This window comes from Ostrea edulis, chromosome 6 (assembly GCF_947568905.1).
Source record: "Ostrea edulis chromosome 6, xbOstEdul1.1, whole genome shotgun sequence".
Taxonomy (NCBI): domain Eukaryota; kingdom Metazoa; phylum Mollusca; class Bivalvia; order Ostreida; family Ostreidae; genus Ostrea; species Ostrea edulis.
In genome coordinates, this window is record NC_079169.1 from 3,770,142 (window position 1) to 3,785,572 (window position 15,431).

At 36.6% G+C, this 15,431-nt stretch overlaps 2 protein-coding genes across 2 annotated transcripts; one reads left to right on the top strand and one right to left on the bottom strand.

Annotated features, from left to right (window-relative positions):
• Positions 1-12,179: 12,179 nt before the first annotated feature.
• LOC130047071 (uncharacterized) lies at positions 12,180-13,553 on the top strand. The gene is made up of 2 exons (XM_056141278.1): positions 12,180-12,293; positions 12,855-13,553. Exons 1-2 carry the CDS (start codon positions 12,199-12,201, stop codon positions 13,120-13,122), a joined length of 363 nt encoding a protein of 120 aa, XP_055997253.1. The 5' UTR covers positions 12,180-12,198; the 3' UTR covers positions 13,123-13,553.
• LOC130047025 (putative nuclease HARBI1) lies at positions 13,491-14,413 on the bottom strand. Its single transcript, XM_056141141.1, has 2 exons — positions 13,998-14,413; positions 13,491-13,788 (listed from the first exon to the last, which is right to left on the bottom strand). The coding sequence occupies exons 1-2, from the start codon at positions 14,411-14,413 to the stop codon at positions 13,491-13,493; spliced, it is 714 nt and encodes a 237-aa protein (XP_055997116.1).
• Positions 14,414-15,431: the final 1,018 nt, after the last annotated feature.

Below are 15,431 nucleotides of genomic sequence, written 5' to 3' on the forward strand. Positions count from 1 at the left end.
GGGTTAAACTGTACATAGGAATATACTGTCCGCTCAATATCTTGAGAACCCTTTGCTTGACAGACATCAAACTTGGTACACTGGTACATCTTCAGGAGAAGATGACTACTAATTATTTTAAGGTCACATGGTCAAAAGTCAAGGGTCAAATTGGACATAGGAATATACTGTCCGTTCAATATCTTGAGAACCCTTTGCTTGACAGACATCAAACTTGGTACACTGGTACATCTTCAGGAGTTGATGACCCCTATTGATTTTTAGGTCACATGGTCAATCCACTCTTGACATAGGAAGATATTGTCTGCTCAATATTTTGAATTGATGATACTACTCTCAATTAAATGATGTGTGTGTGTATAACCCTTTTCAATTTTGCACCATGGGGGGGGGGATATGTGTTTTACAAACATCTCTTGTTCACCTTTCAGTGTAAGCCTGTTGTCCTAGTCATTTCGGAATTGACATGTTAATAAATAGGCTTCAAGGCTGTTGTGCTGCCCATTCCAATTGATAAAAACACGTTAAAGAGACACTACAGCTCATTTTCCACATTTTAATGAAGTGTTTTTCAAACCATATATTGATAAAATGATAAAATTCACATCGATACTGACAATTTTGAACATTTGGGATGCATCAATTTACTCTCAACTGCGCGTTGAAGATCATCCGGAATTCAAAGGTTTCTTCATGCTGACTCGGACTTTTGAATGCTTATTTACACCACGTGGTTTTGAATGACAGCAAAGGTGTTGTGTAGGAAATTATCTAAATTCCCCTCCAAGGGGGTCCACACTCACCTTTCAAGTACAAAAGATTATTCCCTGCTCCTTATAATAACTAATTATAAATAATTATTTCAACAGAAACCCTTCCATGTTCCCATTGACCGATGTTTTTACAACTAACACGTGTAGTGTTTAGATAAAAATAGCACTACTTACTTTTAAACGTAGTGTCTTCGCAGCTAGTCTCAATGGCAGATTTAGGGGGCCAGTATCCCCCTCCCTTTTTACGCTACAGATTATGAATGAAAATCAAATTTTGCACCCGAATGGCCGATTACTTTGGCTAATCTTTGACTTTCACACCCCTCTTCGGAAATCCTAGATCCGCCACTGAGTTACATGCGTTTCTCCGAGCTCTCTGTTTTCCAACGGTCATACTGATCCCTAGGTAAATTTTATTTCACGCATGAGTTTTATCTCATTCTATTTTTACCTCTTTTCTCACAGAATCTGTCAAAATGCTAGATCTATCAACTACACTTTCTCTCACTGGATGACATGCTGCACTGTTTACTGTCTATGCGCATGCGTCTGAAGACTAAAAGGAGGAGACTCGATATTTTTTGTATAGGCCATCAAAAAGTATTCATTTTTACGTTAAAACGATAATTTTTCACTTTAGATAAGTGTTATTTTCGTAAAGTTCATACTTTCAACAATGCAACAAAAATTGAGAAAGCGTTGGGAAAATTGTCATTTCATGATTTTTGCGCAAAATGGGCTGTAGTGTCTCTTTAACAATTGAGCTGAATAATAATACCGCCTCATTCATATTCTTCTAAACATAGGCTATATGCCTGTTGGCCTATTCATATCATAATTTCTATTGTAAACTTTCTGTCCATAATTCATAGCATTACGTTCATATAATCACTATTTGGTAAATGTTTAGTTAACTGTAGAGAAATACACTAATACACACTATGGTCAGTATGGGGATGCTTACTACTCCCGGGCACCTGATCCCACCTCTGGTGTGTCCAGGGGTCCGTGTTTGCCCAACTATCTATTTCGTATTGCTTATAGGAGTTATGAGATTGATAACTACGTTATCTTCACTTTTCACTCATAACTAAACTTGACTTGATAGTTTTAATTCAATCATAAAGCAAATTATAGCAACAAATTATTATCACAATTTGACAGCTACGTTACCTTTAAATATTGATATAAATTTATAACACATTCATGTAATCTTCAATCTGAACAAGTTATCAGATTCGCCACTGTGTTAGAGCGGGGGACAAGGAGAAGATAAAAAGATATACACATATGTATGTACATTCTCTTCCGTAACCATTCAATCTATTCATAAAAAGGAGATCACATACATGTATGACTCTACAATTGGGCCTTTTCACAATTACCAACCTGCTGATGAATTTTGATGACTATTATATAAAAGGCTTTTCCAGTTTTGGGATACAACATAATTATTGTATGCATCATAGAAAAGAGACCTCTAAATCTCTAGAGTTGATGTACTAATCATGGCCAGTTATACTATCGCCTAACATTAGCCATTCGGAAGTAAGAATCGCGTCTTTCGGATATAATCTTGAAAACGGAGGTCCCGTGTCGCCACTGGCGTTGCACATTAATTACGGCTTCGATTGATTGATTGTATCTTGCTTACGTCTAGCTCGAGAATTTTTCACTCATATGGAGAAGTCACCAAGACCGGTGAAGGGCTTCAAATTTAGGCCTATGCTCGGCGCTTACGGCCATTGATCAGTGAGGGTTCTTTAGCGTGCCACACCTACTGTGACACGGGGCATCCGTTTTTAAGGTCATCTCCGTGACATAAACACCTGATGACGAGCGTTTGACGATAGAACTGTCACTACCTGGTTTACGCCTTTGATCGCTAAGCATAGGTCTAAATTCATGGTACTTCACCAACAGCTGGCGACATCTTAATCTGAATGAAAAATTTTTGACAGGAGATGAATTTATTGAACATGTATGTTCGTACAACTTACAACTCAACAAATTAAATCGATAACTCAAAATTTATGACAAATTAAATCGACACCCAAGAGCTTATTCTGTATATGATCAGTTTTAAATCGAGACCGGCTACTAACAAACAAGTATATGTTACATGGATTTCGACAGTCTCGTTTAAAGGAAGCATTTCACAAATCCTATGGTTGTTATAACAATCTAGTTTGTCAATAAATCTGTCATTAGGTCAAATGCCGTCTAACGTTTCATAACAATAATTTCCCGTGAGGATCCGGGTTAATATAAGTACTCAGTACCCCTTGCGACTAAATGGGGGCCCTTCGGATGAGACCGCAAAAACCGAGGTCCTGTGACACAGCAGGTATGGCACGATAAAGATCCCCCCTGCTAAAAGGCCGTAAGAGCCAAGCATATGCCTAAATTTTGCAGCTCTTCACCGGCAGTGGTGACGTCTCCATATGAATGAAATATTCTTAAGAGGGACGTTAACAATATTGAATATTAAACCAGACGGATCATTAAGCCATTCGTTACACATTGATTTTTGTCTTAACCTTATTCCCTTAAAATAAGGAAGATATACAGCTCATGGCGGGTGTGACCGGTCGACAGGGGATGTTTACTCCTTCTAGACACCCGATTCCACCTCGGGTATGCCCAGGAGTCCGTGTTTGCCATGCTCTTAATTTTGTATTCCTTATGGGAGTTATGAGATTGATGACTGTTCCTTATATTCACCTTTTCATCGATGTGCATACAAAATATTGTTGAAGTCATGACCATCGGTGGCATTCGCCCTTGTCTCGAGAATCAAACTTGCAACCAGCATTCATGCTTTCTCTCGAATATGAAACTGCAGTCATCTCTCCTTTCATGCTCTATGAGGGTATCTCTGTTCAAAAGTGTATTGAATATGTGTTAAAAATACTTGTTGGCAATCGGGAATTAAAGACTTAAAAGTTCTGATTAACTTTCGGATAAAAAGCGTTGAATAAACGATTTTTCTTGTTGAACTGAGTTGAATAAGAAGAAGGGTTGTCTCCATTTATTAATTATCAATTTGTGACGTTTTCTGGAGGCTGTGGTAAACGCTTAGTTAGGTACTTCTGAATTGCCATTCCTATTAGCTGGCTGAAATAATCGATTTTTCCTGCTCATAAATGGCATGAACACTACAAATCTAACAACCAGCCCTTATCAAAACATCATTTTAATAGTCAATAAACAGCTGTGGTATACCATTCAGAGCGATTATGGAAAGAAAATCTGATTTTCTGTTTGGAGCAGTGAATTGCTACTGAGGATCTTGTTTCAATACGTTTACATAACCAAGGACACTAAAAATCAGTTGCCAATGATACTAATTTTGAATGTAATAGCATAAATGTTGATCAGATTGTGCTGACAACACGACTGGAAAAAATCACACCAGTAACTTAATACGCAAGTAAGTTTAACATGCCTATATAAACCGATGAAATACCAAGTCCGTTAAAAACACATTGCTCCCGTATGGTGATTAAAAGTGTCGAGACTACGAGTGCTGAACATGTAGACTCGCACGCAGTAATAAACACTTGGACACATAGCCTTTGTCCTCCCCTGTCTTTATAGATAGACACAAATACACCCACCGTTTCAATAATTCAGATAAAGCATCTCGGTGAACTTTTGTTTTGTAACTTGTCCAACTTAAACGTAGTCAAAATCTTCTGATTCAAAAGCATGTTTTTCTATGCTCCGAGGACTGGAAATAAGGTTGTTGTTTTTTCTTCATTGGTTGAATATCACAGTAAGGAATGGTAAAGCGACTAATTGCATATAGAAGCCGAAACACACCTTTCAGCGAAAATAACGGCCTTGTGTCCCACGGGAGATAAACGGAGAGCAACCGACCGCGGGTTTCTGACGATAATAAACAATGTAAAACTTGAAACTTAACTCGTAAAACTATAAATGTACTGAGCAAATGCAATGAATATTGAGATTTTAATTTTTGTTCACACACTGAAAATAAGATCCAATGAAGGAATAAAATAACAAAATGAATAGGGTCTCTACAGCCCAGTTGCTAAGTACTTCGTTACTAACTTGAAAATACGGATGTATATTTAATTGCTGTAGAAATTCATTTTAAAATTAAAAGTTTATCTCCCTTATGCATAGCTCTGATCCTTGGACGAATTTGGCTCCAGATTTTGGCACTCTGTTTTTCCTTTTAGCTCTTACAAGTTTATTGTTATTTCGGATTTCCAAAATTTCGGCTTGAGCATCACTAAAGAGACATTACTTGTCGAAATGCGCATCTGGTGCATCAAAATTGGTACCGTACAAGTTTTACATTATGACCCCTGGATCGAGGCCTCTGCTGGTGGACTGTTAGTCCCCGGGGGTCTCTACAGCCCAGTAGCTAAGTACTTCGTTACTAGCTTGAAAATACGGATGTATATTTAATTGCTGTGATACAATTTAGGAATTCATTTAAAAATTAAGGATTATCTCCCTCATGCATAGCTCTTATCCTTAGACGAATCTGACTCCACTTTTGGCACTCTGGTTCCCCTAAAATACCGTAGCTCTTACAAGTTTATTGTTATTTCGGATTTCAAAGAATTCGAATCCCGTGGGGATCCGGGTTAGAATAGGTGCATCAAAATTGCCTCTGCTGGTCGATTGTTATTTATCAGTTGAGCATCACTGAAGAGACATTATCTGTCAAAATGCGCATCTGATGTATCAGAATTTGTACCGTATACGTTTTACATTAATTGTATCATGAATGATGCTCATAATTTCCACACAATTTGGCAAATATTTAGGATCCTTCATGATCACCTGTCAATGCATATACTAGTGCTTGATTCCGCTTGGAATCTTCCGGACAAAGAATTCTTTCACATTTTGTATTACTGAAGAAATTGTATATGTGTTTTTAATTTCCCAACATACACAACTCATTAATGGTAGGATATAAAAATATGCAAAGCAAAAATCTAATTCATGTGTCCTAGCTTGAAATTTTACATGTACGGGTAAATAGGTTTTCCTTTGCAAGTGGTTTTGTTTGTTCCAAGAAGGAACAAGGTGAAATAAAAAGGTAAAACTTACAAACATTGGGTGCACAAAAGAACCCCTGTCAGTTATGAATATATAAAGGTGGTCGGGGACTCTAGGAATTTTGTCTTTGAAGGCAGAAAGAGACGTAAACTCTTCATTAAGGATCTTCCCTACCAGCCAAGTGTTACTATTCCTTGAAAATATACATATTTAAATATATGTAATGCAAAGAAATACTTATAGAATGAAGCTTAGTAGTACACATATACATGAAAGGTGAAGATAACGAACAGTGATTAATCTCATAACTCCTATAAGCAATGTAAAATAGATAGTTGGGCAAACACGGACACCTGGACACACACCAGAGGTGGAATCAAGTGCCTAGGAGAAGTAAGCATCCCCTGTCGACCGGTCACACCCGCCGTGTGCCCTATATCCTCATCAGGTAAACGGAGTTATCCGTAGTCAAAATCAGTGTGCCAAGAACAGCCTAACAATTGGTATGAAACATGTCAGACGACATTTGAGCCAATGATAGGTTGTATTGACGAACTAGATCGTTATAACGACAATAGCATTTGCGTGATGCTGATTTCAATCGAGACTGTTGAAACCCCTGTACCATCAACTTGTTTGTCAGTAGCTTGCCTCGATTTAAAAACTGACTATACGCAGAACAAGCTCTTGCGTATCTAATCAGTTGAGAGATATAAACACCATATGCAGGTGATAATGGAATATTGCTACATAAATATTGGAAGTTGACGATGAAGAAGCTGAAATCATACAGTTGAGTTGTCAGTTTGCCGTTAATGTAGATTTGTTTCCTAAACGTTTATACAATACATGAACATCATTTACAGTGACAAGTTCTTTGTGCTAAATAAATGAATTAGAATTTAAATGCTCTGAACACTGCATCTTTTAAATTTCGCCACCTCAAAAGGAAAAATATAATTATGAATTTACTTGCGAATAGTATGCTCCTCAGCTGACAAAAAGAAAAGGTTTGGGTTTAGTCCATCAGATGCCTTTGGGCTGTCTGCTGAGTTTTGAAACATCTATGGGTAGTAACCTGTCAAGTGTGTATAATGGTAGTCTTTATTGCCACTGCCTATACAAACATTCCAGGGATTAAAATTAACCCTTAGAATTAAGTAGCCAAACTGGCTACTAACTTTCAAATTTCACTAGCCCAGAATGAGATTTACTAGCCCATATAACGAAGAACACATTTTGTCAGAAATATTCACTTTATTATTCACTGCATTTACTCTAACTCATGTTCTATTTCCTTTTCTATACTTGGGGAACGTTTTGCTTCCACGAAATTTGAAATTTTCTCTTTCTTGTTAGTTCGTAGTTTTTATTGTATTCTCTCTTTCCTTTATTTGTGGGATCGGGAGCCTTTAACCCTTCAATAAATCCCAACGTGTTCCTAATCGGGCCAATCTTCGCCTACGTGCGACTTGACTAACAGAAAACATATCGTGCAACGTATATGTAGATACCCAAATGCACCATTCAATATTCCGTAATATTACTACTAACACGCCTTGTTTAAAAAATCGTATAGAGATTCGCCGATCGTATTTTTTATTATTTTATTTAAAAAAAAATAAACACAAACTATGATTTCAATGAGAAACCGTGTGTATAACCGACATTACAACTTTGGACATGGAGGAAATTCTGGTCGCCAACCGGGCCAGTGCCTTACGAAATTTTCGTCACCCATATCAATATTAAGTCGCCTCGGCGACTGTTAATTTTAATCCCTGCCTTCAATCAGAAATCTTGCATAACAAATGACCAATACCTGATATTTTTCTTAATTAGTAAACTGAAATGTGTTACAGTTACAAAACAAGAAGAAAGTGGCAATACCTGATTAGCTTTAATCCTGCCATCTATGTTGTCCACTGTGACTTTAATTGTTCTACCATTTGTCAGAGCTGCACATACACCTTTCCCATTAGTTTGGCCATTATTAGAGAGCATGCGTAATTGCTCTTCTTAGGACGGAAAATGCTTATTCTACATAATAGGAGAAACAACCGAAAACAGAAAAGAATTGTTACAAGGAGCTGTTCTATTTACTAGTCAAACGTTGCTAAGCATAATACAAATCATTATGTAAACCTGTCACAAATAGTAAGCCTTGCAATTATATCTGTTAATAAATTCTCTACTTGTCCCATTTCCAGCACCATAATAACTTTTGCATCAGATTCATGTGATTGTTCCTTGCATTTAAAGCAATGCCTTACATTGCAGCAACAGCAGGATTCCTGTGTGTTGATTTGATATACACGGGTGTGCACAGACTGACAAGAATACAAAATACATAGGAACATCTTTTGTCCATTTTTCCGAATACATTTTCAACGAACAACTCTGGTGAAATGTCAACAATTTTCTCCCTCAAAAAACTTTTTTCACTGGTGACACATGCTGTCCATTTCAGAATTTATATCCATTACGAATTTCGACCAAAATGCATTACGGGCATTAGGAATTATCAGCACTTTTTAAAGAGACACTACAGCTCATTTTCCACATTTTAATAAAGTGTTTTTTAAAACATGTATTGATAAAATGATAAAATTCATATCGATACTGACAATTTTGAACAATTGGGATGCATCAATTTACCCTCAACTCCGCTTTGAAGATCGTTCGAAATTCAAAGGTTTCTTCATTCTGACTCGGACTTTTGAATGCTTATTTACATCACGTGGTTTTGAATGACAGCAAAGGTGTTGTGTAGGAAATTATTTAAATCCCCCTTCAAGGGGGTCCACACTCACCTTTCAAGTATAAGAGTATTCTCTGCTCCTTAAAATAAGTAATTATATAAATCATCATTTCAACAGAAATCCTTCCATGTTCCCATTGACCGATGTTTTTACATCTAACACGTGTCGTGTTCAGATAAAAATAGCACTTACTTTTAAAAGTTGTGTCTTCGCAGCTAGTCTCAATGGCAGATTTAGGGGGAGGGGGGGGGGCAGGATCCCCCTCCCTCTTTACGCCACAGATTGTGAATGAAAATCCAAATTTTGCACCAGAATGGCCGATTACTGTGGCTAATCTTTGACTTTCACACCCCCTTCGGAAATCCTAGATCCGCCACTGAGTTACATGGGTTTCTCCGAGCTCTTTGTTTTCCAACAGTCAAACTGATACCAAAGTAAATTTTATTTCACGTATGAGTTTTATTTCATTCTATTTTCACCTCTTTTCTCACAGAATCTGTCAAAATTCTAGATCTATCAACTACACTTTCTCTCACTGGACGACATGCTGCACTGTTTACTGTCTATGCGCATGCGTCTGAAGACTGAAAGGAGGAGACTCGATATTTTTTGTATAGGCCATCAAAAAGTATTAATTTTTACTTTAGATAAGTGTTATTTTCGCAAAGTTCATACTTTCAACAATGCAACAAAAATTGAGAAAGCGCTAGGAAAATTGTCATTTCATGATTTTTCCGCAAAATGAGCTGTAGTGTCTCTTTAAATACAGTCTTGCAAATCAATAAACTCTGAGGAAAGAATTTCCTTTATCTTGTTCATAGAGTTGTTACTGAAATAATGGAATATTGCTATATAAATATGGGAAGTTGACGATGGAGAAGCTGAAATCATCCCGTTTGTCATACGGTTAAGTTGACAGTTTGCCGTTAATGTCTACTTTCAATAAAATATTTAGATATGAAGCATAAGTGGACGACTCTGTGGTGTATTTTATTTCGAGCTCACAGAGATATATCGAATCGACATATGAATGAAAGTTAGTATTGTTAATAGACAAAACGTCGTCGATATATCTAAATGTCGAAGTTAGGGCCACAGCAAGAGATTTTTACTTCTCACGTAGAAGTTTTTGAATAAATTTTGCTTAATATGAATATAGCAACAGGTCAGCTAACAAAGAAGCACTATTCGTGCCCATGGGAATTCCAACAGACTGTTGAAAGACCTGATCACCAAAGACCATGAATATATTGTCAATGAGGAAATCTAGCATATTTTTTTTATTTCAACTTCAGAGTAATTGTGCCTGGAATCAGAGTGGTTTTAACAAAGTAATTTTTGGATGACTGATCGCTAGATGCAAGGTGAAGATAACGAACAGTGATCAATCTCATAACTCCTACAAGCAATACAAAATAGATAGTTGGGCAAACACGGACCCCTGGACACACCAGAGGTGGGATCAGGTGCCTAGGAGGAGTAAGCATCCCCTGTTGACCGGTCACACCCGCCGTGAGCCCCATATCCTGATCAGGTAAACGGAATTATCCGCAGTCAAAATCAGTGTGCCAAGAACGGCTTAACAATCGGTATGAAACACGTCAGACAGCATTTGACCCAATGCGAGGTTGTATTGACGAACTAGATCGTTATAACGACCATAGAATTTGCGAAATGCTGACTTCAATCGAGACTGTTGAAATCCCTGTACCATCAACTTGTTTGTCAGTAGCTTACCTCGATTTAAAAACTGACTATACGCAGAACAAGCTCTTGCATATCGAATCAGTTGAGATATATAAACACCATATGCAGGTGATAATGGAATATTGCTACATAAATGTGGGAAGTTGACGATGGAGAAGCTGAAATCATCCCGTTTGTCATACAGTTGAGTTGTTAGTTTGCCGTTAGATATATTTCCGTTTTCCATTTTTGTTGAAGAAGCAGCTTTCTATGATGTCAAAAAGTTTAGTCTTTAATTTATCGTGAGGAATTGTCATGTATATAGTGTTCAAAAGTCATAGGTTTTGATGTTCCTGATTTGGGAAAAGTTTTGAGATTTCAGGTTTAATGAAAGTTCTTTAGATTCCACATTTGATTTACACCACTTCTGGCATATGCAGTCGCACAAAAAAATTCTCCTTCACAGCTGTTAATATTTTCGTGAGGAGCAAAGATAGGTGCTTCGTAGAGCACTTACTGGATCCAGCAATGTATCTTTGTAAGGGGTTTTATGGTTTTTTTTTTCGTTCTTGGCACACTGATTTTGACTACGGTTAACTCCGTTTACCTGATCAGGATATAGGGCTCACGGCGGGTGTGACCGGTCAACAGGGGATGCGTACTCCTCCTAGGCACCTGGGCCGGGATTCATAAAAATATTTAAGTTTTACACTTAAAAGTCTACTTAAGTACTAAGTGAGTACTTAGTTAAGTAAAACTACTTAAGTATAATTCATAAACACACTAAGTGCTATACTTAACTAAGTAAGACACGCGACACTTAAATATATCTTAAGTGCTGAAAGGGGGGGGGGGGAACCGTGTTTAAAAATAGATTTCGGTACAGACGATAGAAGCAAAATGGCGGATCAAATAACAGACGAAAAGAGAGGAAAGAAGAGAAAGGCAAACTGGACGCAGGACGAATGTCTGATGCTGGTGACTATGGTAAATGAGAAGAAGAACATCCTGAGGTCAAAGTTAGGTCCCAGCTTAACTTCAAGAATGAAGAAGGAAGCTTGGGAAGAGTTGACAGAGCGACTGAATGCCTCCGCCGTTAATACACAGAGGACAGTGGAGGAAGTGGAAAAGAAGTGGCAGAATCTTTTGTCCACCTCCAAAGCAGAGATTTCCAGCTATAGGAAAACAACAAATGGAACAGGTAACATTTGTCGAACTCAAACAATCCCCCACCCCCAAAAAAGAAATGTGTCTGCGTACGGTTTCCCGACCGACACTATTTTTATCCCCTGATCCTAAATTATTTATCGTATCTTAGCCCGAAAATCCTTTCCAGTGTATTGATGTTTTAAAAATCTATATTTAGCATTGGCAAACGATGACGTCCGAGAAAGCACCCATAAATAAAGAGGTGGATCTTTAATTTCTTACAGGCGAAGATAGGTTTTACTGAGATTTGACTTCATTTAATGTTTGGTTGTGTTATTTTAGATTACCAATTTTTATGCTCAATATTGAATCAAAGAAAAATAAAGAAAATAGTCACTGTATATTGAAATTTTTATTTTATATCAAGTTTTAATCAACTTTAGTTTAAATATATAGTGCAAATAAATTCAATAATAAACCATTTTATAAAATTCGCATGTCATTAATCTTGTCTTTTGAAAAAGATGAAAATTATATGTGTATTATTTAGTTAGTATACAGAAATAATTTTAAATATATAACATTGATATTGGAGTGAAAGTGGGCTCACAATAGCTGTTTTGGAATATATAAAAAAAAAAAATACCACATATACACAGTGAAATTACTTTATAATAAAATTATGGCCAGCTACTACAGTAAAGATATCATGTTTCTATAAAATTAATTAAACAGGCGGAGGACCTCTACCCAAACCCCTGAGTGCCATAGCGGAGACAGTGCAGATGGTGATTGGGGAAGAAAATGCCATCATTGATGGAGTACAGGGAGGGATTGACTCTTCCTTGCTTCAATTGCTGACCAATGATGGGAACATTTGGTAATTTCAGTATTAATTTACAGTCATAATGGAATAACAAGACTGTAAATATAACCTACTTTAAATGTATCAAATTGCTAAATCACATGAAATTTATTAATATTGAGTGTATTGTGTTAATCAATGCCAATACTGGTATCACATTTCTATTTCATATGTATTATTTTTAAATTAAATCCACTAACAGGTTCAAATGAGCGTTTCATACCTGTACATCGGGGTTTTATCCATCTGAGTATATATTGTACATTTTTACTCTCTTAAAAAACATAAAATTTGCAAGACCTACATATAGACCTATTTTCCTTCTACAAATACATAATCATTTCACAAACACATCTTGTTTTATGGTGTTAAATTTTTTTTTTTAAATTAAAAAACCCCCAAAAAACAGCAAAACTTCACTCTCTGCAACAGTCTGTTCATGTGTATATACAGTACTTGTGATCCCACAGAATTATTCATGTAATGAGTTATAAATATATCACTTCCAAATTATCAAAAAATAATTCCAAGTTTGTTATGCTTTATTGACTCATTATTTCTTTTATTTTATTATAGTAATGTTCAGATTGTTCAGAGTGAACCTGTGTTCAGCACGACATCGCCTCCTATCATACCCCTCTCACCAAGATTGTCATTGCCAGCTCCTCTACATGTTCCTTCAGCCTCTTCCTCTGTGCCAACAGGAAATACATGTACAAGATGCGCCAAAGCCCAGACAGACAACCGCAACAGACAAAGTGAAATAGAGGAAATGACAATTCGGAAACTTCATCTCGAAATTGAATATTATGAGATGAAATTGAAAAAATTGAAGGAGGAATAGGTGATGACGATCTGTATTAAATACATAAATCTCATTATATGCATTAAATGCATAATATGTATATAATTCACATAATTGCAGATCTTGTTTAAAACTGCATTTGATATTTTTGTTCATATTTTTGTTTCATAGTTTGGGGCTCTGCCAATGGGCAAATGTCCTATAGTAATGACTGTTTGCCTGTGAATCCTGGTGACTTTGAAATATTCTGTAAATATTCACTGTTTTTTATACTGTATTTTAGTACATGTTCAAATTAAGAAGTTGTTTTTGGTTTTAAGAAAAAAAAAGTACTTAAACACAAATATATTATTGTTATATTTTAATAAGATATCAATGAATGAAAATTTCCGTGCAACAATTATGTCTCAAAAGTGAGTCACAGCAAACAGTTGTCTGTACAACGTCCCATTGTTGTTGCCACAGACTGCTCCCCCATCATGGTGATTCGTATCATCATCCTCAGCATCATTAGGGTTTTCATCTGGGTCTTCATCAGGAATTGGAATTTGTCTATCTTTACATATATTGTGGAGCACGGCACAAGCTATGATTACTTGACAGGTCTTTTGTGGAGAGAGGCGTACTTCACCATGTAATACATGGAAACGGCGTTTCAGCTGACCAATGCCCCTTTCAACAATGCTGCGTGTTCTTTTATGTGCCCTGTATAATAGTTAAATGAGTTTTTACTTTATATAATTTAATTTTACTTTATATATATATATATATATATATATATATATAGCAGTTCAGGGTTAATCCCAACTGGCTATCATTCAAATACCTGACTCCCCTATAATAGTAAAATTCATACGTTTGAATTACATACTTGTTTTATATTTTATATCAACTTATATGGTATGTAGTCGTACCTATTGTAGTTGGTCTGGGCACCCGGTAGGGGTCTCAAGAAGGGAGTGAGCAACCATCTGCGAGATGGATAGCCACTGTCGCCAAGGAGATGGGTGTGCACTGGGATGTGGTTGTTTTCAAACAAAACATGAAGTCCGCTCTCCCTCAAAATCCTCGAATCATGGGTTGAACCAGGCCACTTTGCCACAATATCAAGAATTTTGTAACTGGCATCAAAAACAACTTGTACATTTATGCTGTGGTAATGATGCCTGTTTATAAATTCATTTTCATCAACACTTGGGGCAATAATCTGCACATGTGTCCCATCAATAGCACCAACAATCCCAGGAAATCCTGCGACTTGGAAAAAGTGCTCTTGATTTCGACGAATTTGGTCAGCTTGCACGGGAAACCTGATAAATTGCTGCACCATTCTGTCCGAAGATAGGCTTTGCAGTGTCACTGATATTGCCCTCGAAACGGTAGGCTGCGATACACCCATGTCATCCCCATTACATAGTTGCATTTTGCCCGTTGCTAAGTATCTAAGTGTCAATAATAATTTCTGGGTTGATGTTAAAGCATGATTTCTTAAAGATCCCGCTCGAATTTCATTACCAATAATGTTTTCAACGAATTGGATTCCATTCATATCTAATCTGAAACGTTTGATCAATTCTGCATTTGAATATTCCCTTAAACAATCTTTCCTCTCTTTAAAATTTGTCCTGTTCACCGCCATTTTCTCTTTCAGATAAAAAAAATCTTAAGTATTTCTTATCTATTTAAGCCACCTTCCTAGGACACTTAACTTAAAGTCAATACTTATGTGCTAAATATGTTTATGAATTACACTTAAGTATTTCACATACACTTAAGTGGTAATTTGAGAATTTAAGTATAAATTCTCAGATTTAAGTATTTTTTAACACTTAAGTATTTGCTAAAAACTTTTATGAATCCCGGCCCTGATCCCACCTCTGGTGTGTCCAGGGGTCCGTGTTTTTTCGAACTATCTATTTTGTATTGCTTATAGGAGTTATGAGATTGATCACTGTTCGTTATCTTCACCTTTCATGAAGTTTAGGAATCCAGTATAAGTATGGCAACTCATATTCATTCGACCCATTGACTGGGGTATTAAATGTGTCTAACACAGAAGCATGGTTTTGAAGAATTTCATCTTTTGAAAGGGCAGTTGGGAGTATAAGTACGATTACCAAAAGTGGAATTAATTCTAAGTTCGTTTAAAATACAGTTGTAATAATGAGCCTTACAAACAATAGTTGAAAAAAAATCAAGAACACTTGGTGGATTACGTACATTGTTAATTGATGTTTTCCGCCACACTCAACAATTTTTCAGTTATATGGTGGCGCCGTTTTTATTGGTGGAAGAGAGAACCCAGATACAATGTACCTGGGAAAAGACCACCGAGCTTCCGAAAGTAA

Bases quoted from the DNA above. Each gene is read 5' to 3' on its own strand.
- LOC130047071 (XM_056141278.1), top strand. From the start codon at position 12,199: ATGGTGATTGGGGAAGAAAATGCCATCATTGATGGAGTACAGGGAGGG. The intron at 12,294-12,854 runs GTAATTTCAGTA...ATTTTATTATAG, and splicing joins ACCAATGATGGGAACATTTG to TAATGTTCAGATTGTTCAGA.
- LOC130047025 (XM_056141141.1), bottom strand. From the start codon at position 14,413: ATGGTGCAGCAATTTATCAGGTTTCCCGTGCAAGCTGACCAAATTCGT. The intron at 13,789-13,997 runs GTACGACTACAT...ACTATTATACAG, and splicing joins GCCCAGACCAACTACAATAG to GGCACATAAAAGAACACGCA.